The following is a 24,586-nucleotide window of genomic DNA, read 5'->3' on the forward strand; positions in this document are numbered from 1 at the left end:
AGAGACAGATGAGGAAAGGGAGAGACAGACAGATGTGGCCCTCGACAGGTTCCCAAAAGTCATTAAGTGGCCCACCAGCTAAGATTTTTGCCCACCCCTGCTATAAACATTCAGTTGAAATTTGATTTGCCTCAACCCTGCACTGTTTTTTCCTTCCCTCCCAACTTTGAAAGTGCCAGTATTAAGGTTGACTGTGAAATTTTAATTTAACCTCCTGTATGTACATGCATTATGGTACAATGTTTAAATGCTGGCTTTTTTTCGTCCATAGGACCCTACCTCAGGAAATACTATGAATGGCTTGTGTTCACTTTTTTTTTCTTTCTTGTTCAGCATGTGCCACCTTCCCTTATTTACTAAACAAGGTATACAAAATTCACTCTGAAGAGAGAATAATTAATTTCTGCAAGTCCTTTTTTAGTTCATTGAGCACTGGTATATCTGAGTATAGCATAGGATAGCTGCATAAATACCAATGTATTTATTTTTACAATATTTGTGAGAACACCATTATTCAAATGGAGAATGGAATGAAGAAAGATTAAGGTCAGAACTATTCACTAATATGGGCGTCCAATTTGAGATAGCTCAGACTCTGTTTTTCACAGTATTTAGCATCATAAATAAGACACCCCATTGACTATACTTGCAGCTGTGACTGTTTAGCATTTCTACAAGTCAGAAACAATGTCTCAAAAATGAGGAACACAACATTTAATGAGCCCTTGTGATTTGCTAAGTATTACGTAAGAATTCTTTAGCAGAACCAGGGAAAGAATGCTGTTCAGGTTTCAGCTGTCTGTCCTCTGAGGGTGAAGTTACATGCTGCACTTATAGTAAGGGCACTTAAAACATAAGCATGAACATGTTAAAGCTTGTTAACTCATGCTAAATGCCCTCTGAGTGTTGCAAAATTCTGCCACATAAGGCAAGTTTTAAGTTTGGGCCAGGCTACCAAGCTCATGTTAAGGTAACTTCAGTCTGCTATGCAGACATAAAACAAACAATTTGCAGCCCACAGTTTTTGCCCAGCTCCAGGAGAAAGGCTTCTCTCTGGGGAAGGCTGGGGTACTGAGATCAGGTTTTGGGAGTGAAGGTGGGGTCAGCAGGTATTGGTGGAGGGCTGCCTACAGCACAGCTTATTCCCACCACCCTCTCTCCAAGACAGGAATGCAGAGGGAAGACATAGCCTCCCATGCACCTCTGCCTCCCAGCTCCATGCTTCTATAGCTGCAACCCCTCTTCCCCCTCCACCCGCTCTGACCCAGAGTAGGGATAGAGCTCAGGTGTAAATGTAACATGTAATTTCACCCTGAGGCAGTCTTTTCTCTTCCTAGTATACCTTCTTCTTTACTTCATTTTTTCCAAATAAAACAGAAGTCCTACAGGAAACAGTTTCCATCACTGCCCTACCCTGCTTCATCCCCAGACGATCTATCCTATGCCCTGAGGCATTCATTTTGAGGGGGGAAAGTCCTGTGATTATGCATGTGCAATGTTACTCAGCCTTAAGTCTGGCATTTCCTAAGTTTACAATGCTCGACTGCAGCATTAACATAGTTTTCATATATGTAATATCCAAAGTACCGAAAAATCATGCTGAAAAAGGAAGATTCCATCATGCAGGATCACATCATGTGTGATATCAACATGTTGAGAATCACTATGACTGCTATACTGGCCTTCGCCACATGGGCTAATAGAGGAACTGATTGCAGCAGTAGGTTGTCTATCCTTGTGTGGGCCACACAGAGAGGAATGCATTGTATTAACACTGGTACAAGTGGAGTGGGAGCCTCAGAAGTGTTGTGTTCCATTATAGGTCCCATAAGGGAATGTATTCTAATGGGCTCGGAGTCTTCTGACCATTCCCCATGCACCTGTCCCTCTCTGTCCTAGCTTCTCCAATCTAAACCTGTTGTAAACCTCTCTTACACACTGAAAACCCTTTTTACTCCCTTTCTACTTGCATACTGATTCTCCATCTTCTCTCTTGAGGTTTCCCAGGCCTGCCCCAAGCAAGTTATTCAGCAGGGTTTCCCATCCCAGTTCCTTTGCACAGGCATTCCTATTCCTGCCATGCTCTTTAGTTTACCAGTTCCAGTCTTCCCTACCACCTACTGGCTTTCAGTGCTCCCCTTTAACATTTCTCTGCAGTGACTCACAGTGTCTTTTTCCTCCAGCCAATTGCAATTTCCTTCCCAGTGGACTGAGGTCAGTCTTCTAATGCAGCCCATTGCAGCTTCTAGTCTCAGTTTCCCTCTAATTGCCTCTCACCACCAATTCTATTTTCAGACAGTCTGTCACACCATCCTTATCCCAATATGTTTCTTTTTTCCTCTGCTTTTCTGTTAAGTAGTTTTCCCCATGCCACCAGTGCCTTTTGTGGTGTGTAGAGTAGTCACTAAAGGTGCCTATACACATGCTTTGATGTGTTCTAATTAGATTACTTGAATGTGTTCTGCATTCTAATTAGAATGCTCTAGCATTGCTGTAGTGTCATATGTATAAATACTTGCAGGTTTTGGTAAATGAGCTTTAGTTAAAGCATCCCACAGCCATTTTTAAATGCATGGAGGCTTAATACACATGTTGCTGCTGTGTTTTAATTAGAGCAGCTCTCCGGGAACTGCTCTAATTTAAATGCCCCCTCACCCTCAACCACATATAAAGACACCCTAAGACAGGAGTAGGCAATTATTTTGGGCAGAGGGCCACTTACTGAGTTTCAGAATGCCATTGAGGGCTGCATGACAGAGGGCTGCATGACAGAATGACATTGAGGGCGGAATGCCATTGAGGGCTGCCCAGGGCAGATTAATATTAATTTTCTAAATTTTTTAGGGGCCCCGTGGGCCAGATAGAATGGCTTGGAGGGCTGCATCTGGCCCCCGGGCCACATTTTGCCCACCCTTGCCCATATGTATGTTGTACATTCAGCAATGACCCTATTTTGCAGTTACGGAATAAGTCCTTCTGTGCCTTAGGCTGGAATATGCCTAAAATTATAATTTAACAAATGATAAATGTGTAAATGTTTATAAGCAGACAAAGTTCTTTGGGTGAATCTGATGTCTTTTATTAGACCAACTTAAAAGGTTGGAAAACAATTATTAAGCAAGCTTTTGGGTTCAAAAGCCCTTTGACAGGCTAAGGAAGTTTCTGCAGTTGGTGTGTGCTCTTCCCAAATGGAGTGAAGAGTAAAGAAGCCAGAGGCTGGGCTGGTCTGCATACAAGACAGGCAGTCAGTGAAGATGCAGAGTCAACGGGTGAGAGACAGGCTGGGGGGAGAAAGAAGTGGGATGAATAGTGGAGAGATACCTGGGGAGTCAGATGTCAGGCAGGTTATAATGTGTCATAAATCCAATGTCTATGGATTTTTAGTCCATGATTTTTAGTATCCAGGAGGTTGATGCAAGTGGAGTTCATAGACTTGTCTCTGGGAAGTGTTTTTTAAGTTTTCTTTGAGGATCAGGACTGAGAGATTGGAGAGAGAGTGGTTTTCTTGTGAGAAATGTGCCCCCACAGGTAACAGGTAACTGGGTATTCCTGTCTTGGATAGATTTCTGGTGTGCATTCGCTCTGGTGCGCAGTTGTTGTTTGGTCTCTCCTACATATTTCCCATCAGGGTATTTGGTGCATTGGATGAGATATGTTACATTTCTGGAGGTGCAGTTGTAAGATCCGGGAATGCTGATGGCTCTGTTGTGGGGTGTAGTAATTGTGGGGGTGGTGGAAATGTGTTGGCAGGTATTGCATTTCTTGTCATGGTATGGTCTGGATCTATTTGGTGTGTTCTGGGCGTGAGGAAGTTTGCTTCTGGTGATGAGATTAGTGAGGTTCAGTGCTTGTTTGAAGGCTAGGATGGGTGGCTCTGGGAAGATCTTTTTAAGAATAGGTCTCTTTCTAGTATAGGTTGCAGTTGTTTGAGGATTTTCTGTATGGGTTTGAGGGTGTGGTGATATGTCATACCTGTCTTGTATGCAAACCAGACCAGCCTCTGGCATCTTTACTCTTCATTCTATCCAGGAAGAGCACACACCAACTGCAGAAATTTCCTTAACCTGTCAAAGGTTTTTTGAACCCGAAAGCTTGCTTAATAATTGTTTTCCAACCATTTAAGTTGGTCTAATAAAAGATATCAGATTCACCCAAAGAACCTTGTCTGCCTATGTCCTTAGACCAACATGGCTACAACCTACATCCCTGTAATTGTTTATAATGAGCACATGTACATTTTGCTTGATTATAGCTAGGTCAGATTATTATGGAAAGAGTATAAAGCACATCCCTGACACACAGACCCTCTCCCTGCCAAATTCCTAATTCCCATGTTGCAAAAACCCAAATAGTTATTAGAAAGAGCTCCTAAAGATACTAACTCTGGAGGAGCAGTATAATTTCCTCTCAGCCATGTTCTCAGAAATGGATGAAATGCTTTGGCTGAAATGAATAATAATAAAATTAGCTCAGCATGGAAACGACACTGCAAGAATGATGATTGATAGAAGTTTCCACCCTTGATAAATAAGGGCAGTATGTAACCTCAGTTCCTCTGGGAAAAAATGGGAATATCACCTTGACTGAGCTCAGCTGTGATCTCAATGCTATCAAGTACAGTGGAGATGCCAGCCATGTTGAAAGAGGACAGTCTTTTTAGAAACCCTCTGAAGCATAAGATTATACTTTTTTATCTGCAAAGGTGAAATTTTAATTTATGAAGAATTATGGCAAAAAATAAACATAAATTACATTTCAAATGTAACATATACCTAAGATTTAAGTTTTAACTCTACTGAAAGTTTGGACCATATATTATTCAAGTAGTATGATCTATAAGAATGAAAATGGTCATCATTAATGAAAGGAGGCCATGTTGTTAAAGCACCACATTTTAAGGCATTAAAATAATTGGACTTGCACATTTTTAGAAAATTTATTTCATATTTATAAAGGAGGTACAGTTATTTTGGGGAAGTTATACTTTTTACACTTATAGTAAAGTTGAATCCTTGATTTAACTGCAGTTCATCTTTAACTGTTGGCCTCTGAACTATATTGCTTCTCAAGATGTGGCCTCAAGTTCAAGCTCCAAATAATTTATGAGAGTTTTGAATGAGAGCAAGAGAATCTAGTCCTAAATGGATCAGTGTAATCGGAGCTCCAAGAAATAAAAAGGGAACTTGTAAGTGTATATTGTGTAGGAGTTGACATATTTATGAGCAGTTTCTTGTTTATGTTGTTATTTTTAAGGCATAGGAAAAGTATCCAGCACTGTAGTTTAGAAATCTGGAGGAAAAAAAAGTAAAATAAAATAGTTAAAAAGCTCAGTTCAAACATGTCCTAAGTGTCAATGCATTTTACAGTATGACACAGTTGTGAGACTAGGAAAAAATTAAAAGGGCATAATTTTGTTATTTTTTAAAATTAATTTCTATCTCCTGACCCACAATAGTTGAAACCATTTATAATCATTGAAATCAAGTATTACTTTAATGCAGTTTTCATTGTTATCCCTGTAGAATTCTTTCTCTAATGTAGGCCTTGTTTCAGCAGGATACTTAAACAGATGCCTAATTTTAACACACTGGGAGGCCAGTGGGATTCTGCAGGGGTTTAAGTACCTTGCTGCTGTTAGCTGTCATCAAATTAATATTTTAGTAGCAATTAAAATGTGTCCTTTCAAAGCATGTATTTTAAGGTTAAAAAAGGCATTAATTACATACTTCATGGCAGTACTTTACTTTATTAAAGCATTTTTCCTGAAGTATACCTAGGCTATATGCAGATGTTCATTTCTACTGGAAGATTTTTCTTCCAGTAGAAAAATACCCTGGAAATTGGACTGTGCAGATACTCATCCAGCCCCTGGGCTGGAGTACTTCACAGTCAGACTCTTCAGCCAGGGTCCCCTAGAGGTCTTCTCTCAGGGCCTCCCCTGCCCTTAGGAGAGCCTATTATTTGACAGCCTGCCCCTTGCCTATGAAGGGGACAGGCCCTCAAGTAGTATTTGGCAGCTGCTGAAAAATCATTAGCTACTGGAGACAGCTGGGGATAGTTCCTGTCCTGATAAAATTCCCTCAATTTGGCCAAGGGAAGCCAGAATGGCCCAGAGCAGGGACTTGTAAGCCCAGCTCACCATCATTGCTGCTTACCTGAATGGAGGAGGGCAAGATAAGGGGAAGCAGGGTTAGGGGGTATGCTTGGATCCTGGGATGGGAAAGCCCATGTCTAATTTTCACTAGGAACTCAGCTGATTGGTAGGCAGGGGCACTCTCCTGTGATGGGAACCCTCCCAGGTCTCCCTTACAGAATAGTCCTGCTGTTTGCACTCTTCCAGGCTGACCCAAAGGTGTATGTGTCTGTTGGAGGAAGGGTGGGGTGGCACTCAGCTTTCACAGCAGAGCTCCAGGAGCTTTCCACAGGGACATGGCAGCCTACCTTGTCCTGCTGTACTCAATGTCAGCTGGGCAGCAAGGGGAGGTCAATGGGGCTGGGAGCTGGGTTTGGGGAAAACCTCCACACATCCATCTTCCAGCCCCCCCAGCTTTTAAATTGCTGCCCCTGTGACTTAGCTGAGTAGTGGGGGGCAAGGAGAAGCTGGAGGGACTGAGAGCCAGGTGTGTGGAGGCTTTCCCCAATTCTGGGTCCTGACCCCTCCAGCTTTTAAATCACCACCCCTGTGGGGAGACATGAGGAGAAACAGTTGTGGCTGAAAACCAGACTGCGAGCCCAGATGCTGAAGGCTTTTCAGTCACCGTTCCTCCTGTTCAGCTGAACAGTGGGGGCAGGCAAAGGAAACCAATGGCACCAAGCTGGGCTTGCATAGCCAGCTCACTATCCCTGGCACTCAGCTGAATGTGAGGGAGACAGGGCAAGGGGAAGCGGGCAGTGGATGGGAAGTGCACTTCTGGGTTCAGCTCATCACCTGGCACAGCACTTCTCTGCTTCTCACACTGGGAACTCTGATGGTGGAACAGGGGGAGCAGCTGCCTCCCGTGCCTTCTTCAGACTGGAGGGACCATGGTCTCAGGAAGGCACAGGAGTCTTTCCCTAAGCTCTACTTCTGCTCCCTAGGAGAAGTTAAGACAGGAGAAAGCGTGCAGGTGTTCAGTCTCCAGAAACTCTCCTGGGAGCAATTTAACCCTGGTTGTTTCTGGGCTGTTTTCTCCCTAGCAGCCATTTTTGCTCATCAGCACACTTCTGTTTTCTACCAGAAGAACAGGGTTTCTTCCAGTAGATGGCCTTAGTTAGGGTTAAATCAATAAAAGATTAAGTTAATTCTTTTGTTTGGTCAACCTGCTGTTAAATTCTGCCTGGTTCATCTCTTCTAAGTGAACGAAGCATGTGTCTCCAATTAAGGCTCTTGTACTTTATCATTTTGAATGCACATTTGTAGCTGAATCATTTTTTCAGTCTGAAAATGTAAATATTTGTTCTGTCAAGCAGGGTCAGTTATTTTCTTTGGTGGAGGGAGGCACGGGGAAAAAATTTGTAGAGCTAATGACTGAACAGTTTCTTTTTGGCCCTAATGTTTTAGGGGTCTTCTACCATGTCTTTCTAGAAGGGGACTTCCAACCCCAAGAACAACTGAACAGCCAGTCTTTAGGGGAAAACATCACACTCGGTCAAGGTCGAGTGAGCATTCTAGTATCAGACCATTATGCTCTATACATCATCTAGCTCCAGGAGGGTCGGCGCCACCTTCTCCACTTCTGACAAGGTTGCTATTAAGTGTACAGCACAGCATTCATGTTCTGCCTCCCAGATGTCAGTGTGGTGTTGTACTTTCCTGAGCATATACAGTGCATTCACTCACTCATTCTGGCACAGTAGTGGAATCCTTTTTCATGATATTTATACTTTTCCCATATCCTCTATTCTGTCTATCTTCACTGTCCAAACAGTATTTTTTTACTGTTGAAATTTATACACTGCTGCAACATGAAAGTTAAAAAAAGACTGTTTTGTCCTTCCATTGTTTCATTTTGTTATGTATTCACATGAAAACTTTCAAAATATTTGCATAGAAGATAAATAGTACACACTTTTCACATATTTCACTCTTGTTTTATAACAATAGAATAAGAAAATGAACAATGGCCTATACAATGCTAAAGTTCACTCCTAATTTTTAAATTGATGTTTTGCTTAAAATAGCAACATTTGAGAAAATAGATACTTGCAACTTAAATTTATCATATCATAAAATTACAACATATTTAGTGCATGATAGTACCAGTACCATGATAGTACTGCACTTTGCAACAAAGTTTAACGTTAAACTCTATCAGTTTAACGTTATATAGATCTGTTGTTCTTTGTTACTAGAAATGGTTGTAGTAATTTGTAATTTACCGATATTCAAATGTAATTTATCTATATTCCACTGATATGTACAGCATTAATTTCAGATTCTTTAAGCATCTGTCAGAAGTCAAACTGTTTAGAAATTGGGCTTTCAGGGTTCATCCACCCATACAGACCAAATGAGTTTAAAATATCTACCTGGGTAAGAGCACAAAATTCTGATACAGTGTTGTAAGAATTTGTACCAATTACTGGACGTAAATACGTATCAAAAAATAATAGTAATGTCAATAAGGAACAATTACATTTCAACAAAAAATAAGTCAGAAAAGATGCATCACCTCTATAACAGTTGACAGTTATAACTGGCATCTATTTTTGCCTTGCAGCAATATAAAAACTTTGCTGAACCAGAATGGTAGCATTTTATAGCCACTTTGCACCCATGGAAATGACTACATAAAGTGCAGGAAAAGTAATGAATCAGGACCTGAGAAATACCTGTCTTCTGTTAGTGTACTAGTGGAGGCTTTTTGTCTAATTACTTGTCTATAAATATAAATAATGAAAAATTTGGAACTTTAAGATATTTTTCCAGAATTGAAACTAAATTTAGCAACACTAAAGATGACCAGGGACATAAGTTGGACTGTAAGTTTCTTCAAATCCATCTTCCTACAGGTATACTAGTCTAGGCTTTGATCTTTAGAGATCAAAATGTATTGAATCAAATCTCATTTGTGTTATTTCACTGTATCTTCATTCCATCTGCAGAACACATCAGCAAGGAAGTCCTACACAGTCACCTCCTGCAGACTCATCCTTCAGCAGTCGTAGGGGAAGACAGCTTCCGCAAGTTCCAGTAAGGAGTGGCAGTATAGAGCAAGGTATCAAATAATTAGCTTATCATAATTCCAAATCTTTGGTGTCTTTTCTTATCCTCAATTCACTTGAAGATTCTTTATTTTTATAATTTTGGGGAGGTGGAACAAAGTATAGAATGCTTTATTTCTGCATGCAAAGCAATATAGTTTAATGAAAAAATAATACTGTAAGAAAGAATAGTAGGACTTGTTTGGCTGAACCATTTATTTTATTTCCAGTATTCTTTTAGTTTCTGTTGCAAGCATTGTATTTCCCTAGTGTGAACTTTCCTATGATCACAGATTTAGATAATGGGCTACAGAACCCTTTGACTGAACTTTTGACAACATTATGGTTTTGTTTTATTAATTCTGGTTTGCTGATTTTTATTAACTGTTGTTTGTTATTGATAGGAGGTGGTGAAAGGCTTTTTAAAATTATTCCTGGAGTGGGTAAAAGGCCAGTTGAATAGAATTAAAACTGCTAGTATCTGATGTATTACAACACTGGTCATCAACTATTATACCCTCAGCACGAAAAGAGAAATAGATGAAAATAGAACCTTTCCTTCTTGAATAACAGAAAGTTGAGAGAGGTTGTTGTAAGAAGTATTGTGTCCAAACAAGTACCAAACAAGTCTGAACATTACTGTTTTCTTTCCCAAAAATACAATGCAGCTAAAACAAGATGGCTATAAATCATGGTTACATTTCACCTGCAAAAATGTGTGCAAGTTTGGTTGTTTTCTATTATTCAAGCAAGAGTCAGTACTTGGATTGAATCTGACAAATTGTCAACTATTGTGAGTCTTTCTACTACATAGAGAGTAAGAAGCATACACGTCTCTAATGTTACTTTCTGTATTTCCTGAGATTGTCAAACATTCTCCCAATACAAACAGTACTCACTTTAACTTTCTACCGGGCTAAATTACCATAGGTTTTGTCGTATGAAAATTAATTTGTAGACTGGTTTTGTGAGCTATATGGGTGCGAGTCAGCCTACTGCATAATCAGTGACATATGAAAATGTTTTCCTCTTTCCACTACATCTATTTATAAGAAATGTCAAATATATTTTATGCAGGTGGCTTTGTCTAATAATAAAAGTTGTGTTCAAGGCTTGTAATGTGATTTCATTAAAAGCTAAAGGCTTATTTAAATGTGAACTGGTTACAAGCAACACTTACAGCTTAAATTTTTATGTCAGAATGATATTGATAAATTGGGAGCTGTGTGAAAAAGGTAATATGATATTATTTTATAAAATCTATGCATTGCATATATTTTTCAAGAAATGGGCTTGACACAATATGCGATAAGGAAATACCTGGCATACCTCTTTTGATTTCGTGTTAAGGGTTTCTTTTTGTTTTGGATATTCATTTACCTTCACTTTCTTATTTTTGCTAAAAAGTGTGTTGTAAATGATACTAATAATAATACTTTAATTTAGTTATGTTGGCAGTAATTCTAAATTAAAGCAGAACTTACTATAACATGGAAAGAGGGGAGTTGAACTGGCATAGAATAGCAAGGTGAACAAACAAAACTGCAGGCTAAAATTAGCATATCTTCAGAGGCTGTTTTTGTTATAACCACATAGGAGGTTGAGTATTGATATTTCAAGCAATAAATACTTATCTCCAATGGTGATTGATACTTGTGCCACAAGTGTATAAGAGATAACAAAGCTGTTGGCTCTTGTTCTTACTTCAGAGTTCTATGTTCTTTCTTTCATATTGGTGAACATTTATTACTGAAATGCAACTTCAACCCAAAGAAACAATTTTCTCCTTTACGTACTAATTTGCTGATGTTTGAGTGGTTTGAGCATTTATTGAAAGTATCTCCTAATTGTTTCTGTTTAACTGCTGATTGTGGTTGTGAATGTATTTGAAACGAAGTACTGAAGCCAGTAAAATAATAAAAGTAATGTCAATGTTTAAACGTTTATGTCCATTGAAATACAGACATGGTTACATTTAAACTTATTTTTTCTATTAAGCAACTTAATGAAATAAAGCTATGAATCTGAAGTATTTTATTTGGTAGAATGGATCAAATTCTACCGTTACAACTGTCCAATGCCCACCAGCCAGAATATAATGGAGTAAGTGAGAACACTGCTAGACCCTAATTTAGGATGTAATCCAAAATACATTGAAATCAGTGAACTATTTTCCATTGACTGTAAAACTATTAGATTGGATCCATAAAGATGTCACAATTGACATGGACTACAGGGGTGTAGGTGATGGCAAAATCTAGTTAATTTTGTGGATAGCAGCATTTTTATATATTTTGTATTTTCTTGAGTTGCAAATAAAGTTGTTCTGTGTTGGCAGATATCGATATTCTGCATTGGAAGGGAATATTGTACACTGTAATGCATCTGAGGTATGATAAAATAGTTTTTTAGGTTTAAGGCATTATGAACACATGTTAATTCTTCTGTACTGAGAAGGGTGTGTACAAAAGTTTTTTCTTTTACAGCTAACTATTTTCAGAACAAAATAATTTTTGCATAAAGACTATAAAAAATTATTTATATAAACTATGAGTGTTAGTCTTCTTTGTGATTTGGGTAGTCAGAAGACAGAGCAGTTTTCAGTAAAATAATTTGTTTTGTACAGCATTCTTACTGTGGGATAAAAGGAATGTTGGAACATTGGGGTGGGTGGCAGTTTTGCTTTTTACTGTGGCGGCTGATGAAGTTGTGGCACTGTTTTTTCAGTAGCAAATTATAACCTTCATGCAAGTAAACCATATTCCAAGATTTACACTGTATCACAGGCTTTGCATTTTGGTTGTTATTAAGTTAGGAGTTAAAAAGAAATTTTGTCTCAATTTCTTTACTAGACAATAACTAATCAGTTAATGCTCTTGCCAGCAGTTTCAGTTTGAAGCTCATGGAAAGCCAGTGTTTCAGCAGTCTGTGGCCATGTGCAGACAAAACGAGGGGCATGTGTGCATGACATTTTAAAGTGGGTTAAATGCTTTTGAATCGCTTTAATGGTGTTGGTGTTTGCACATGTTGGCTGCATATTGCGTAGTAATTCCAGCCACTGTAGCAAATTTGGTGGTGTAATGCACCTTAAATGACTTGGGGCGCAGCACACTAAAACTCCTCCTCCAGTCTCTGTGCAGCTCAGGGGCACTGCAGGAAGCCTGTGCAGGCAGCCTGGCAGCATCCTGGGAAAGCAGGCTCTGCCCAAGAACAAAAAAAAACAGTGATTTTTTTTTTTTCCTGGAGCCTGCCTGCCTACCTGCCTGAACTGCATGGAAACCTGGTGCCCCCCAGGACTGCCCGAGCTGGGTGCCTGCAGGTGGTGCTGCCTGGTTGGCGGGGGGGCGCTGCTGCCACAGAGGGAAGCACCAGCCCCCCTTGCAGACCAGGGACCGCTCTGCCCACTGACAGCTCGCCCTTCCCTCCCCACCACCAGAGAGGCAGGTAAGTGGGTGTGTGCATGACACAGGGGCTTAAAGGGCTCTAAATTAAAGCCATGTTTTTAAAAACCCACCACTTCAATTTAGGCCCCCCGTTTCATCTACACATGCCCTTAGGCAGTTTAGAGATACTTAAAGCAGTAGAAAAGCTGTCTTAGAAAACACATAAAAGAAACCTAAGAGAAGAGAGAGGCAAAAATCTCTATTTCATCACAAAGGTGGGTAGGCACTTGTGGTTAGGTATAGAGGTGTTCAGAGAACATTATCTTATAGGTAAGGGGGGAAATTATAAAAGCAACTCTTTGAGGCCTCCAGCCCTTAATGGACATCAGTGCCTTTGTGTTTTGACAAAAAATAAACTACCAAGTTTATTTAATTTAGAAGATGTGATAACGTGTAATAGTATTTTAAACCAGGGGTGAGCAACCTGCAGCTGGCAGCCCATGGAATCTTTGGATCCAGCTCGTGGATGCAGGAGTTTGGCAGCATTCAGTGGTGGAGGAGCTTCTTCTGCAAGCTCTCTCTCACTCCTACCACAGGGACAAACACCAGCTGACAGTGCTTTCTTTGTGCTGCTAGGGAGACAAATGATGGTGATGGCAGAGTTCGAGCACGTGCCCACAATCCTGCTTCTGAACCCGTGTAGCTCATTCCCACCCACAACTGGAAGAAATTGCTCACCCCTGTTTTAAACAATTACAATTTATATATATATATTTTAGCAGATGCACTTTGAAAGTTTAAGTTTCTCTCAAACCATAGGAATGCTAATTATAATTTTAATAATGTTTCAGTGAACGTATTTATATCTGTTCAGTGAGATGCAAATATGGACTTTATTTTACAACCACACCAACTGTGTCACATCAATAAGTTACAAATTCCAGTACCCATGGATCTTATTGTAGGGTCTAGGATCTCTGCAAATGAAAACTAGACTCTGTAGGTATACAAGCATCTATTATTTATATGCATAAATGTCTCTAAATATTTGTGAATAAACCACAATACAATGATCATTAGTCTAATCGGTGCTATTTTAATTGATATCATTTTGTTTCTTTAAATGGAAATTTTAAAAGGTTATAAAATAATATGAAGGATGTTTTCTTACCCTGTGCCTAAAGCAGTGAAATTCGAAGCCGTGCTAAAGGTGATACAGTTCGCAATTCATCCATTGTGCTAAACTGTTGTAGAAGACTTGTGTCAGTATTTGTTATTCAGGTATACAATATTAGAGTGGCAACACTAGGCAACTTTTATGCAAATAAAGTGGTGTTACTGCATGCATTTGATTTCTTTGTTATAACACTACATTTTTGTGTCGTTACCTGGGTTTGGTGTTCTTGTAGAGGGCCGGCTTTGGCAGTTTCTGTACCGTCTGTTCTTGTGAAAATAAGGATTTTTTCTGGTTAAGAGTTTTAGGTTGGTCCCATACATTTGTGCTTTAACTGTTCACTCTTACTGTTCAAAGAAACTAATACAAGCTGAAGATATACTGCTGCTTTTTCTCTATTATTTCTAGCTCATGTAGAATGTATAATTACAGAAATTAAATAAGTCTTAGAGGCATATAAGTAAGAAATATTTCTTAAACCTCAACGAAATTGTGAAACCAGTGAGAAAATGGATGATTGTTTTTAGTATGAAACCGAATTTTCAAAAGTACCTGTAGGCAAATAGATCACTTTCACTACATCTATTCTTATTTTTATTTGACTGCTCAAAAATTATTTATTTTTCATTAGGTTATCAACATGATTTTACATTCCATAACTCTTATAACAGTGTATGGTGATAATCAGAAGATTGCTTGTGTCTGAGCTTTTTGTATATTGCTGATAATCTGTTGAGTTGAACCAGTTTACCCTTTCGTAAATAACTGTAAGCCTGATCTAGTGGTCTCAGAAGAAAACCTCCCACTGGAGAAAGTAAGAGTTATATATGAATAAGTAGTGGTAACTATTGCCAGGTCTGACTGAATTGGATGAAAATTAAACAAGCTGGTTAGATTTTAGATGCAGGTAGGACAGTTCTATTCGTATTTATTTACAGAGGGGTTTCAAATATAGGTTTCTTGAAATATTTTATAATCAAGATAGTTCTTATTTGATGTTGCATAAGAAAATGGCTGCAGTATCTGAAGAAAAGCAGAGGAATCTGTTTGAAAACCTAGGAGTGATTTTCAGACATACTGGCATTCGATATTGAGAAATTAAGTGTCTTACATATTTTCAATGTAACTCATAAGTAATCTAACATAGGTACTTCCTTAATAATGATGCTGTTCACTGGATACAAAGTAATTTAGAAATAAACTGCTTAATGTGGCTAGAATGCAGTATATTGGCTGTATATTTCTTCAGTATTATCATTAGAAATTCTAAAATAATTTCACATGAAATAATCACTATATTTTTTAATAATTAAATATATTGTGAATATACCTTTCCACCTTTAATTAGCATGATGCCTACAATCTTAAGTGTTAGAAGAGACAGAGTACTGTATGTGCCTGATTCTGAAATCTCCCTGTAGCCCATGAGAATTTTGTCTGAGTAAGGGCACAGAATTGAACCCTATCAATGAAAACCTGATCAGAGGTCCAGCAATAAAAATCTGAGATAAACTAAGAGCAGAGTATAAGCTTTTCAACAAAAGATAATCAAAGTGGATAACATTTTAGTTTTAGATTCCAACTTTTTCAGCATTGTTTTGTTTTGTCTTCATGTCCCTGGTTTTATTTTAAAATTGTGAGATGGCACTGCATATTTGGAGCCAGGTTGTGGAACATTTATTCATGTTGATGAGTATAATTTATGTATATGAGTATTCCTTTTGACTTTGATGAGAATAAACCTGTGAATAGGTACTCAGTGTTGCCAACTCTTACAATTTTATTGCAATCATCATAATGGTTGATATTTTTCTTAAAGCCCCATTTTCTAGATTGCATTGATTACTGGAGTGTCCTAACTTTTAGTTTGAAAGAAAATGCATGTTTTAGCCTTTCTTATTGTGAAAAAAGGCTTAAAAGATGAAGTGAATGAACCCTTATGCCTTGTAAACTTGAAAGCATATGAAAAGAGTCCAAAATTATTAGTACAATCACATAACTTTTCACACCTGACTTACGTTTCAGGCACACTTAGGGTTGGCAGTGCTTATACAGCAGAATGACTAAGTGTTCCACAATCCGAACATTTGATGACTTCATTATTAATGTTAATTTTAAATAAAAAGTCACAGGCTTTATAATTTGCCATGGTTTATCATCTTAATTTCCCATGTTACTTTTACATATGCTGCTATATAGCTAGTGTACATGCCATTGTCACATGTAACACATTTCTTTGTCTAACTTTAAATTTGATGATTTCTAATTTTTTTTGTTTCCATCATTCCGTGCATTTAATTCATTGAAGGACAAGAGAATTATAACTCTTCCTCAAAAGGTAAATATTTACATACATTTTACTAACACTTTACAACTGTTAATTTTCACTTTCCCCCCTTATTTTCCATGTCGGTATTCAGTCAAGAATAAATCAACTAAAAAGGTACTTTGTCAAAAATCTGTATGTTATTTATTTTATTCCTAAATAGAATTTGAAAATTATGTGTCTTGTGATTTCAATTTTGGTATTGAAATGTTACATGTTGCATTTAATCTGAGCCCTGTTAGTGCTTTGTGTGATATAATAGACAGCAGTGTAGGTTAAAGTTTTATTCATAGGCTTAGACTGTACCCCAGGCTTTCCTCAGAGGCTATATAAAGCCTTGTACTTGGTTTTCACTTCTCACAATAATGGGTAGGATGAAGCAATAGCACTATTGTTTTCTGTCCTCCAGACCCTCAGTTGGGACCCAATCAAATCACAGGGAGAATACTTAGAAAGTAGAATTGCCAGGAAGAGGGTAGGTATCAACCTTCCTCCAGATGCTGAAAGATTCTTAAGAAATGTAGGTCTGTTATATTTTCTGGGCCTACTAGTGGGAGTTTTTGGCAGCATGGTGTTATGCCATTAAGAAGCTAAGAAGCTGCTATGGGCCAGATGTATTCTGGGGGCACACACATGGATCCCATGAACTGTGCTGCTCCCTTAGAATTAGCAGACTTTGTTGTGTGTCCAGTTGTGTGTCTCCTGTAGAGATTGGGCAGGGATTTCTGTGACTGGGGTTCCTTTCCCCCTTCTTTTTTCTTGAAGTAGGTCCAAGCCAAAATTTGGATGAAACTTACGCAGTCAAAGAAGAGTTCGTGTGACCCATATTTAATTACAACAGTAAAACCCTGTACCACAGCTACCTTAATTATAGAGACGAGATCAGATTAGGTCATTATACTTGAGTCTCCTTCCAAACTGTGTATTAGTTATCTGAAACAAACCCTATAAACTGGAACACAATTATGTGATGAGCTTGAACCAGAATGTCAAATACAGCCACCTCACTGCTTTGAGGAAATTTGGATCCCGTCTTCAAAGATCTTGGCCATCTCACACTAGTGTCCTAGAAACAATGGGTTGAAGGAAGTTTAAATTCTTTCTGTGTTATATATCTAACTTTTAAATTTAGCCCTCTAAAATGTTATAGGGTGACCCAGCTTTTCACTTTATTCTGTGTTTCATATACTTTGTTTTCACTGAACTTTCATACATGGGCAGATCCTGCAGTACTGATAGGGACAAAACTCCCATTGCAGCAGTGCTGTCTGGTAAGAAGTCCAGCATTAATTCCTTTAGTCCAGGACATTTCTTCAGCATGGTTAAAAAATAATAAAATATTAAAGGATACTGCTAGTTTAAATATTTAAATATAGTGAACAAAATATCTGTATTTCTGTGTTAGTAGTGACATCCTAAATGATTGGAAGGGAAATGTTTCTTTTGAAATGAATTTGCCACCTTTGCTTTCTTCCCTTTTTAAATTTCTTGTGACTTAGACAATGAACTCAGTGATGCCGGTTTAAATTTTTAAAGTTTTTTCAGGTTCTAAATGCACTGTTGGCAATTCAGACAATGCATGGAGATCTTTTGGTTTAAATGCAATGATTTTTATTAAATTATTAAACTGTAACATGCCTATAAACCTTAGCTATATAAACACTTGTTCATTATAGTCCAAATTTAAGTTGATGTGGTCTCTTTAATATCATTGGACACCTATACATGAGCAGTTAGGCTGCTCTAATGCACAGTAATTACAATGCTCCAGCAGCCAGCCTCCAGCATCTTGTCTATCAGCATCCCCACACTTCAAAATGGCAGCAGGGGCACATTATCTAAGGCTTGTTCAGTGAGCTGTAGATAAAGTGCCCCCACAGCCATTTTGAAGTGCGGGGATGCTGATAGATGAGAAGCTCTGAGCACTTTAATTAGAGCAACTCTTGGAGCTGCTCTAATTAAAGCACCTCCTCCCTCCCTCCACAACTCCCCCCCCAGTCCTGGAGCATGTGTATAAACACCTGTTTAAAGAGAACGGGGCACCAGATTTGGGTCACTGCAGGAAATTAATCTCTCTCGATGAATGGCTGTGGTCCATGGGGCTTTGCACACAGAATAAAGCAATTTGCTAACAGAAGAGGAGGGCATATTGTTAGAGGAAGATATACTGGCGTGGCTTTGGTTGCTAGCAGCCCTACAGCTCTGAAGTTGTAAAGGTAACATGAAGATCACTTGACTGTCACCAGTAGTCCCAGCTACAATAAATGCTATAATATACCTAGATATAAAGATAAAAGAACAGCCAATCTGAGACGGACCATAGCACAACTTCTTTAGAACTACTTACACAGTAAGGCTAGGGACAGACATTAAACATAAACCAGTTTAAGTGATCAGAAACTGGTTTAAACCTGTAACAGAACTGATGTTCAGTTCACATAAATTGGTTTGAAAATGGCTGAAACCAGTTTGAAGTAAACCTGGCTGAATGTAGTATCAGACGTAACTGATTTGGCTCAAACCAGTTCATGCAATGTCTGTCCTAGATCCATTGCTGGTTTAAGTTAAACCAGAGTCCCCCAGAATCCCAGATGCTTCTCCAGCCCAGCAGGTCTGGCCCCTTCTCTCTGCTCCTTGGCTTCCTCCTGCCAACCCCCTCCCTGCTCAAGCAGGGATTCTCCCCTTCCCTCTGCCTTACACAGACACCTCTCAGCATTAGCTAGCATACCACATGCTGGCTATGTCTGTACTTCGGGAGACGGGACAAAGGACAGCGGCTTCAGATTCTTTGGAGCTAATCAGCAAGTAGCTGGTAATGTCCCTCTGTTCCTTCCTTGGAAAAAATTGTTTAAGAAAGATTGAACAAATGAGAGATCCTTTTGTTATGCTGATGGGGATGATATAAACTATGTAAATCCCTGCTGGCTCCCTTGCTGACCAGCTGGGGGGGAGGAAGGGGGAGAACCCCTCCCTAATCAGAGTATCCTGCTGGGGCCTGGCCACACCCCACCTCAGTTTAGCACTGTAGAAGGGAAGGGAAGGGAAGGGGAAGACTGCTCTAGTGCCCCCCAGCTTCTAGCATGAGCCACTGCAGGCATGTGCCTGCATTTTTTCAGTCCAGAGGGGATGTCTGTGCAATTATAAACTGATTTAGACTAGGCAGGTGAGACTAACTTGCAAAAATTGAATCAGTTCAGGCTCAGGCTTTTTGAACATCTGTCCCTAGCCCAAAATGCTATTTGGATCATAGTTAATGTTAGTGAACTAATTGATGAAAGTATACCACAGTTTTCTTTTAAATACATATTCCTCTGTGGTAGATTGCATTTGAAACAGTTGAAAGTAATGACAACTGACTATTTCCTCCAGTTCTATGTTTAGTATTTGCATCACTCCATTGATTTTAGAGGTACTGAACTGTCTCTACCAGTTTCTTATTTGTACTTTCTGAAATACCCCTTATGTAGAAAGAAAGTGTGTTAGGGTTTATACATTAATAGCAAAAGTGTTGTTTCAGAATTGCTTGTTCAAAAAGCATGAATCCCGTGGTGATTTTGAAAATCATTAGAGTTTTTCCAGTAGTCATTCAGGATGGCTTCTGATTTTTAAAGTCACAAGACATACACTACTTTTCTATGTGCATATCAGGAAATTCAAACTTAATTTTTTCAAAATGAAATTTAGAGGCCTTTTTACCATCTGTTCTGGCTGATCAGTGAGCCTGCTGACAGATGTTCCTTTAAAGGTGCAATGGGCTCTGATCCTTTGCTCCTCTTTCCATGCCACATATGCACTGCAGGACACATGGTTTTAGGATTGGGGATCAGGTCACAATCGCACCCTACTTGTGAATGCAGGGGGAACCTGGGATCATGAGCTTGATTATGTTCCCAGGCTCCCTCTGTACTTGCAAGTAGGGTTTGATTATGATCCCAGGCTTCCCCTTCACCAGCAAGTTGAAAGCTGGGAGCCCAATAATCGGCTGATTGTCAGCTGGATCTGGGACTGCATAGAGGCTCTATGGGTCTGGTGCAATCTCCAAAGGGGAACCACACCAGGGTGGATTCAAGCCCTAATGTATTCCCCATTCAGGCAACAATCAACTGCTCATTAGATCAGCAGGGACCACACTGAGGCTGGTTCCAGATCTCATGTAATTCTGATCCACCTGACGATCAGCTGATTGCTGACTGGCAGCAACTGCACCAGGACAAATTGGAGCCCTGGTGTGGTCCCAGATCCAGCAGACAGTGAGCTGATTGTTGGCTGGTGGGAACTGCACCAGGGCCAGTTGGAGGCCTGGGTGTGGTCCTAACCCTGCGACATATTCAATTTAAAGTGTGCTGGAAACCAACCACAAAAATATTACGTATTTTTGTGTAATATTTTTTATGGCGGGTTTCCCTTTTTGTGGTACCATTATTTTCCTGAATATCTGGAAGGGTTACAATTTAAAATGTGATTAACAGATTAATTACATCTGCCAGGAGCCTGAGACACTTCAACACCTTTCCATGATACAAAACACTAGTCTCATCTCCCTTCTCTGTTCTCTACTCCTGGAAGTGCTGTTAGTGGGTGCTGTCTCCTGCTGCACCTCTGTCTCCCTGCCCCACCCCCGCTTCTGCTTGGCACTGTCCCTGTTCAGTTCTCATTCTGGTGTTAATGCCCCATTTGCTTCTTCCCCCTGGGATATTGGTCCTTCTTAGTTCCTTCTCCAAGGACATTGCTTCTCCAAGGACATTGCTCCTGGCCCTTGCACAGCCCTTTTCATCTCTCCCACGTCCAAGATACTGTTTTTTCCCACCCTCCCTCCAAACAAAACTCAGTATCAGTCAGGAAATGATGCAGCAGTGTTCCTGCAGAGCAGAAAGACTTGGTGCACATTCTTCTGTTATCATTTCCTGGCTTCTGTTTTCCATTGCTCACCTTTTGTTCCTTTCCTAATCTGCCCAATAGTAGACTTACCTCTACTGTCTTCTGCCATGGAGGCAGCTCCTTGCAGCCCTGCCCATCTTCAAAGTCTGTTGCTCCCATCGTTGCACAGTAGGCACAAAGAAGGGAGTGGTGGATGGTTTCTGCTAATGGCTGCCAGATCAATACCTGCTGCTCAGGCAGCCAGCAGTACCATCCACTGACTGTCACTAGAAATCCAGCATCACCTGCACCTCAGGAAGAAATCTAGAGCTATTAGAAATGTATCACAAAATCAAGAAAGGAATGATATTATTGTTACAATGCCTCAGAACTTACAAAAATATGACTTGGGCAGCAGTGATGCTTTTCACATGCTAGAGCAGTCATAGAAACATAGAAAAGCAGGCCTCCGGATACCTCCAGAGGTCATCTAGTCCAACCCCCTGCCTGAGACAGGATCATCCCTATCTAAACTATTCCATAAAAATCCCTATCTAACCTATTACTAAAACTAAACAGTCAACCCTGTTGCACAACTACAAGGCATACCATCCGAACCTTCCACAGGCAAAGCGGGGGGCGGGGAAGGCAGACAGTGGTGGTCAGTGTCCTGTCATTGCAAGGGTTGTTAAAAGTTGTTAACTCCTAGAACAAAGTACCATAATTTAACTGACTTCTTGAAGATGAATCTCTTTTTCTCAGATAAAACAATGAGTAGTTGTGTTGAGGAAATGAGACATCTAGTGGCCAATGGTCATTTTTTTTCCAACCAGTTAATAAGAAACTCCCTTATTTTCTTATTTCAACAGTGTCTGGCCAACAGAAGATTGAGTAACGGTATTGCATTTTTTATATCAAATATTGTGTCACATTACTACAAAATACATTGTGCTATTAACAGAGATTACATTATGTAACAGGTTTTCACCAGAGACTTAAAACCATTTAACTATAGTGGTGATTTAAAACATACTTCAAACTACTCAAACTCCTAGGTGTTGCTAAATTCCACTGAATAATCTTCCATTGATTTTACTCTTTAAAAATTAAATGAACACGTTCTGATTGCTTAATCTTTTAGTATGAATATGGTGCTTTTTATATACTGACAGTGACAGGCTTTCATTCTTTCCCTACGCTCCACCGTGCTCCACCTTCCAAAAATTGAAAACTATACCTGGGTCAAAATAGTTCACGTTACTGTTGTACAGATTAAAATAGTTTTAACATGGCCATGAATGGTAAACATGATTTTCAGTTTAGGCTTAGGCTCCCCAGGGCCTATGTCATTATTGGAAAGGAGAATTAGACTCTTAAGTCACTAAAGGCTGGTCTTCAGGTAATATAAATAAGAGTAGTTGTAGCTATTTTGCAAAAATCCCCCATGTGGACACACTTAATTTGCACTCAGAAGATCTTTAATGGTCCACTTTGACAGTGAATTTGGGTAATTCACAAAAAGCTCCTCAGTGCCAAATTTGGGTGATCACACAGGAAGTTTCTATGGAGTTTTATTGCAGTTTAAATTCATATCCTAATTTATTTTGCAGCTGATTCCCTGTGTGGCTAAGGTGATTTTAACTTCCCTCCCTCCTCAGTTAAAATCAAAGAGGACTATGTCATAGCTCCTAGTAAGGCTTACCACTCCCTAAATTGTGGAGCTAATTTCTCCTATCCATTATTTAGTCTATGCCAACCCAACTCTTGGCCTAACAGACTGAAAGCCAAAATAGGGGTTGCCAAAGCATACAGTATGGCTATACTTCCTTCACATCTAGGTCAGAAGGAGTAGGTGAGCTACTCCATTAGTCTTGTGCTTGCTTGTTGCAGACTCCCCAGTGACAGGAAATGGCCTGAATTTTATTTGTAGATTCACAGATTTTTAAGGCTAGAAGGGTTCTGAATGAACATCAGATTAGAGCTCCTGTATAAGAGGCCAGATAATTTAATTCCGTGGTTCCTGCATAAAGTCTATATCTTCTGATCAAGTTAGTGGATATTTTTAGAAAGACATCCTCTTTTGATTAAAGACTTCAGCAATGGAGAATCTTCCACATCTCTTGGTAAGTTGTTCCAATGGTTAATTGCCTGACTGTAAAAATTGTCCACTTCATCTCTTACCTGAATTTATCTAGCTTCATTTTCCAGGCATTGGATCTCGTTATTCCTTTGCCTGCTGTATTGAAGAATCCTCTACTAACTAAAATCTTCTGCCCATGTGTAGTTAATTGTAGATCATAAATCAGCTCACATCTTTGCCTTCCCTTTAATCAGCCAAATGGTTTGAACTTCCTAAATCTGCCACTGTAAGGCAGGTTTGTCACAGCTCAGACAATTCCCCAAGCTCTTTTTGGAACCTTTTTTAGCAACATAAAATTTGGAATAAATTGACTCTGGGATCATTGAATACGTTGATCCCCTTGAAGTTAGATAAATTGAGTGTCATAGAGTTCTCAACATATTTTGTATGTTAAAACTTAAGATATTAGTTTCTTATTAATGGATATTAATGTTTTATGACCTTTCTTTTAACTAGAAGGTTTTTCCTTGATGTATTTTCCTGTTGTTGTGCTGTATGTTGGATGGCTTTCAGCCTCCACTACAGAAATAGTGACATGTTCACTATTATTATGTGTTTAGTTTATATAGTGATGAGCAGCCCTTGGAATGTTGTTTTGCTTGGAATCTTATGATAGACAAAAAACTAACCACTAACCCCATCCTGAAATAGCAATATCCCATGCACTGCAGTCATTGTTATAATAATTTACTGCTCATCCTTCTTTCAGTGAATGTTTGTGTTTTTTCTTCATGTTGCTTATTGCCAAGATTCAAAATCTGCCAAAGTCTGTATAGTGTAGTCTGTCTTTGCTGATTATGAGCATTTGCAGTATTTATGAAAGAAGTCTAAATAGGGAAGTATAGGTTGGAACATCATAAACTAGAGACAGAGAAGAAACTGCAGAATCTCCTCTGCCATCTTGCTATTATTGCAGCCTGTAGTATATTCTTTATTTAGATGAGGCTAGGCTCAAATGTGCTCCACACTAGGAAGATCTTTCTATTACCTGGGAGTTTAGTTGACAATTCAGTGTGCCTTTCATGATTCCTGGTATACAACCCATTTTTTCTCAGATATATTTCATTACATAATCCCACAGACTAATTTTAAATAATTCTTTTTATCTCTTGATTTATATATATGCCTATCAAATACTTATACATTGCAAGCCTTTCTATCTATATCATGAATCAGCTTTGACTCTTCTTGCAATATGTTTTCTTTGTCAATACACTCCTTGTATTAAGGTTCTCAGAGATGTGTCTGGTACTCTAGGTGCTGTCTCACAAGTTTCTAACGCAGAAGAACTATGTTGCTTCCTTGGTCAGTACTTCTGTATTTACAAATCAACACTTCTGTATTTACAAATCAAAATCTCATTTGTTTACATGATACATGTGTCATTTCAAACTCCAACTTAAATACCGTTTCACTTTTTTTCAATTTGCGTTTTTATTTCCTGACACTGTTATTAGCCCTTTGTATCATTTATGTCAGCAATGTTATTTACAATACGTTCCAATTTAACAAAATCTGAAAAT

General features: G+C 39.1%; 1 protein-coding gene across 13 annotated transcripts in view; it reads left to right on the top strand.

Annotated features, from left to right (window-relative positions):
* Positions 1-24,586, top strand: part of RIMS1 (regulating synaptic membrane exocytosis 1) — a 344,875-nt gene that overhangs the window by 196,618 nt on the left and 123,671 nt on the right. For 6 of the 13 annotated variants that reach the window (XM_019537624.1, XM_019537626.1, XM_019537629.1 and 3 more), the window contains one exon: positions 9,085-9,197. In XM_019537624.1, coding sequence (XP_019393169.1) covers positions 9,085-9,197 — 113 coding nt within the window. Of the gene's footprint in view, positions 1-7,540; positions 7,724-9,084; positions 9,198-14,403; positions 14,555-16,048; positions 16,079-24,586 lie in introns of those variants that run through there. The other 7 variants (XM_019537619.1, XM_019537620.1, XM_019537625.1 and 4 more) reach the window with 3 other exon arrangements.

This window comes from Crocodylus porosus, unplaced genomic scaffold (genome assembly GCF_001723895.1).
Source record: "Crocodylus porosus isolate Cpor-Errol unplaced genomic scaffold, CroPor_comp1, whole genome shotgun sequence".
NCBI classification, from domain to species: domain Eukaryota; kingdom Metazoa; phylum Chordata; order Crocodylia; family Crocodylidae; genus Crocodylus; species Crocodylus porosus.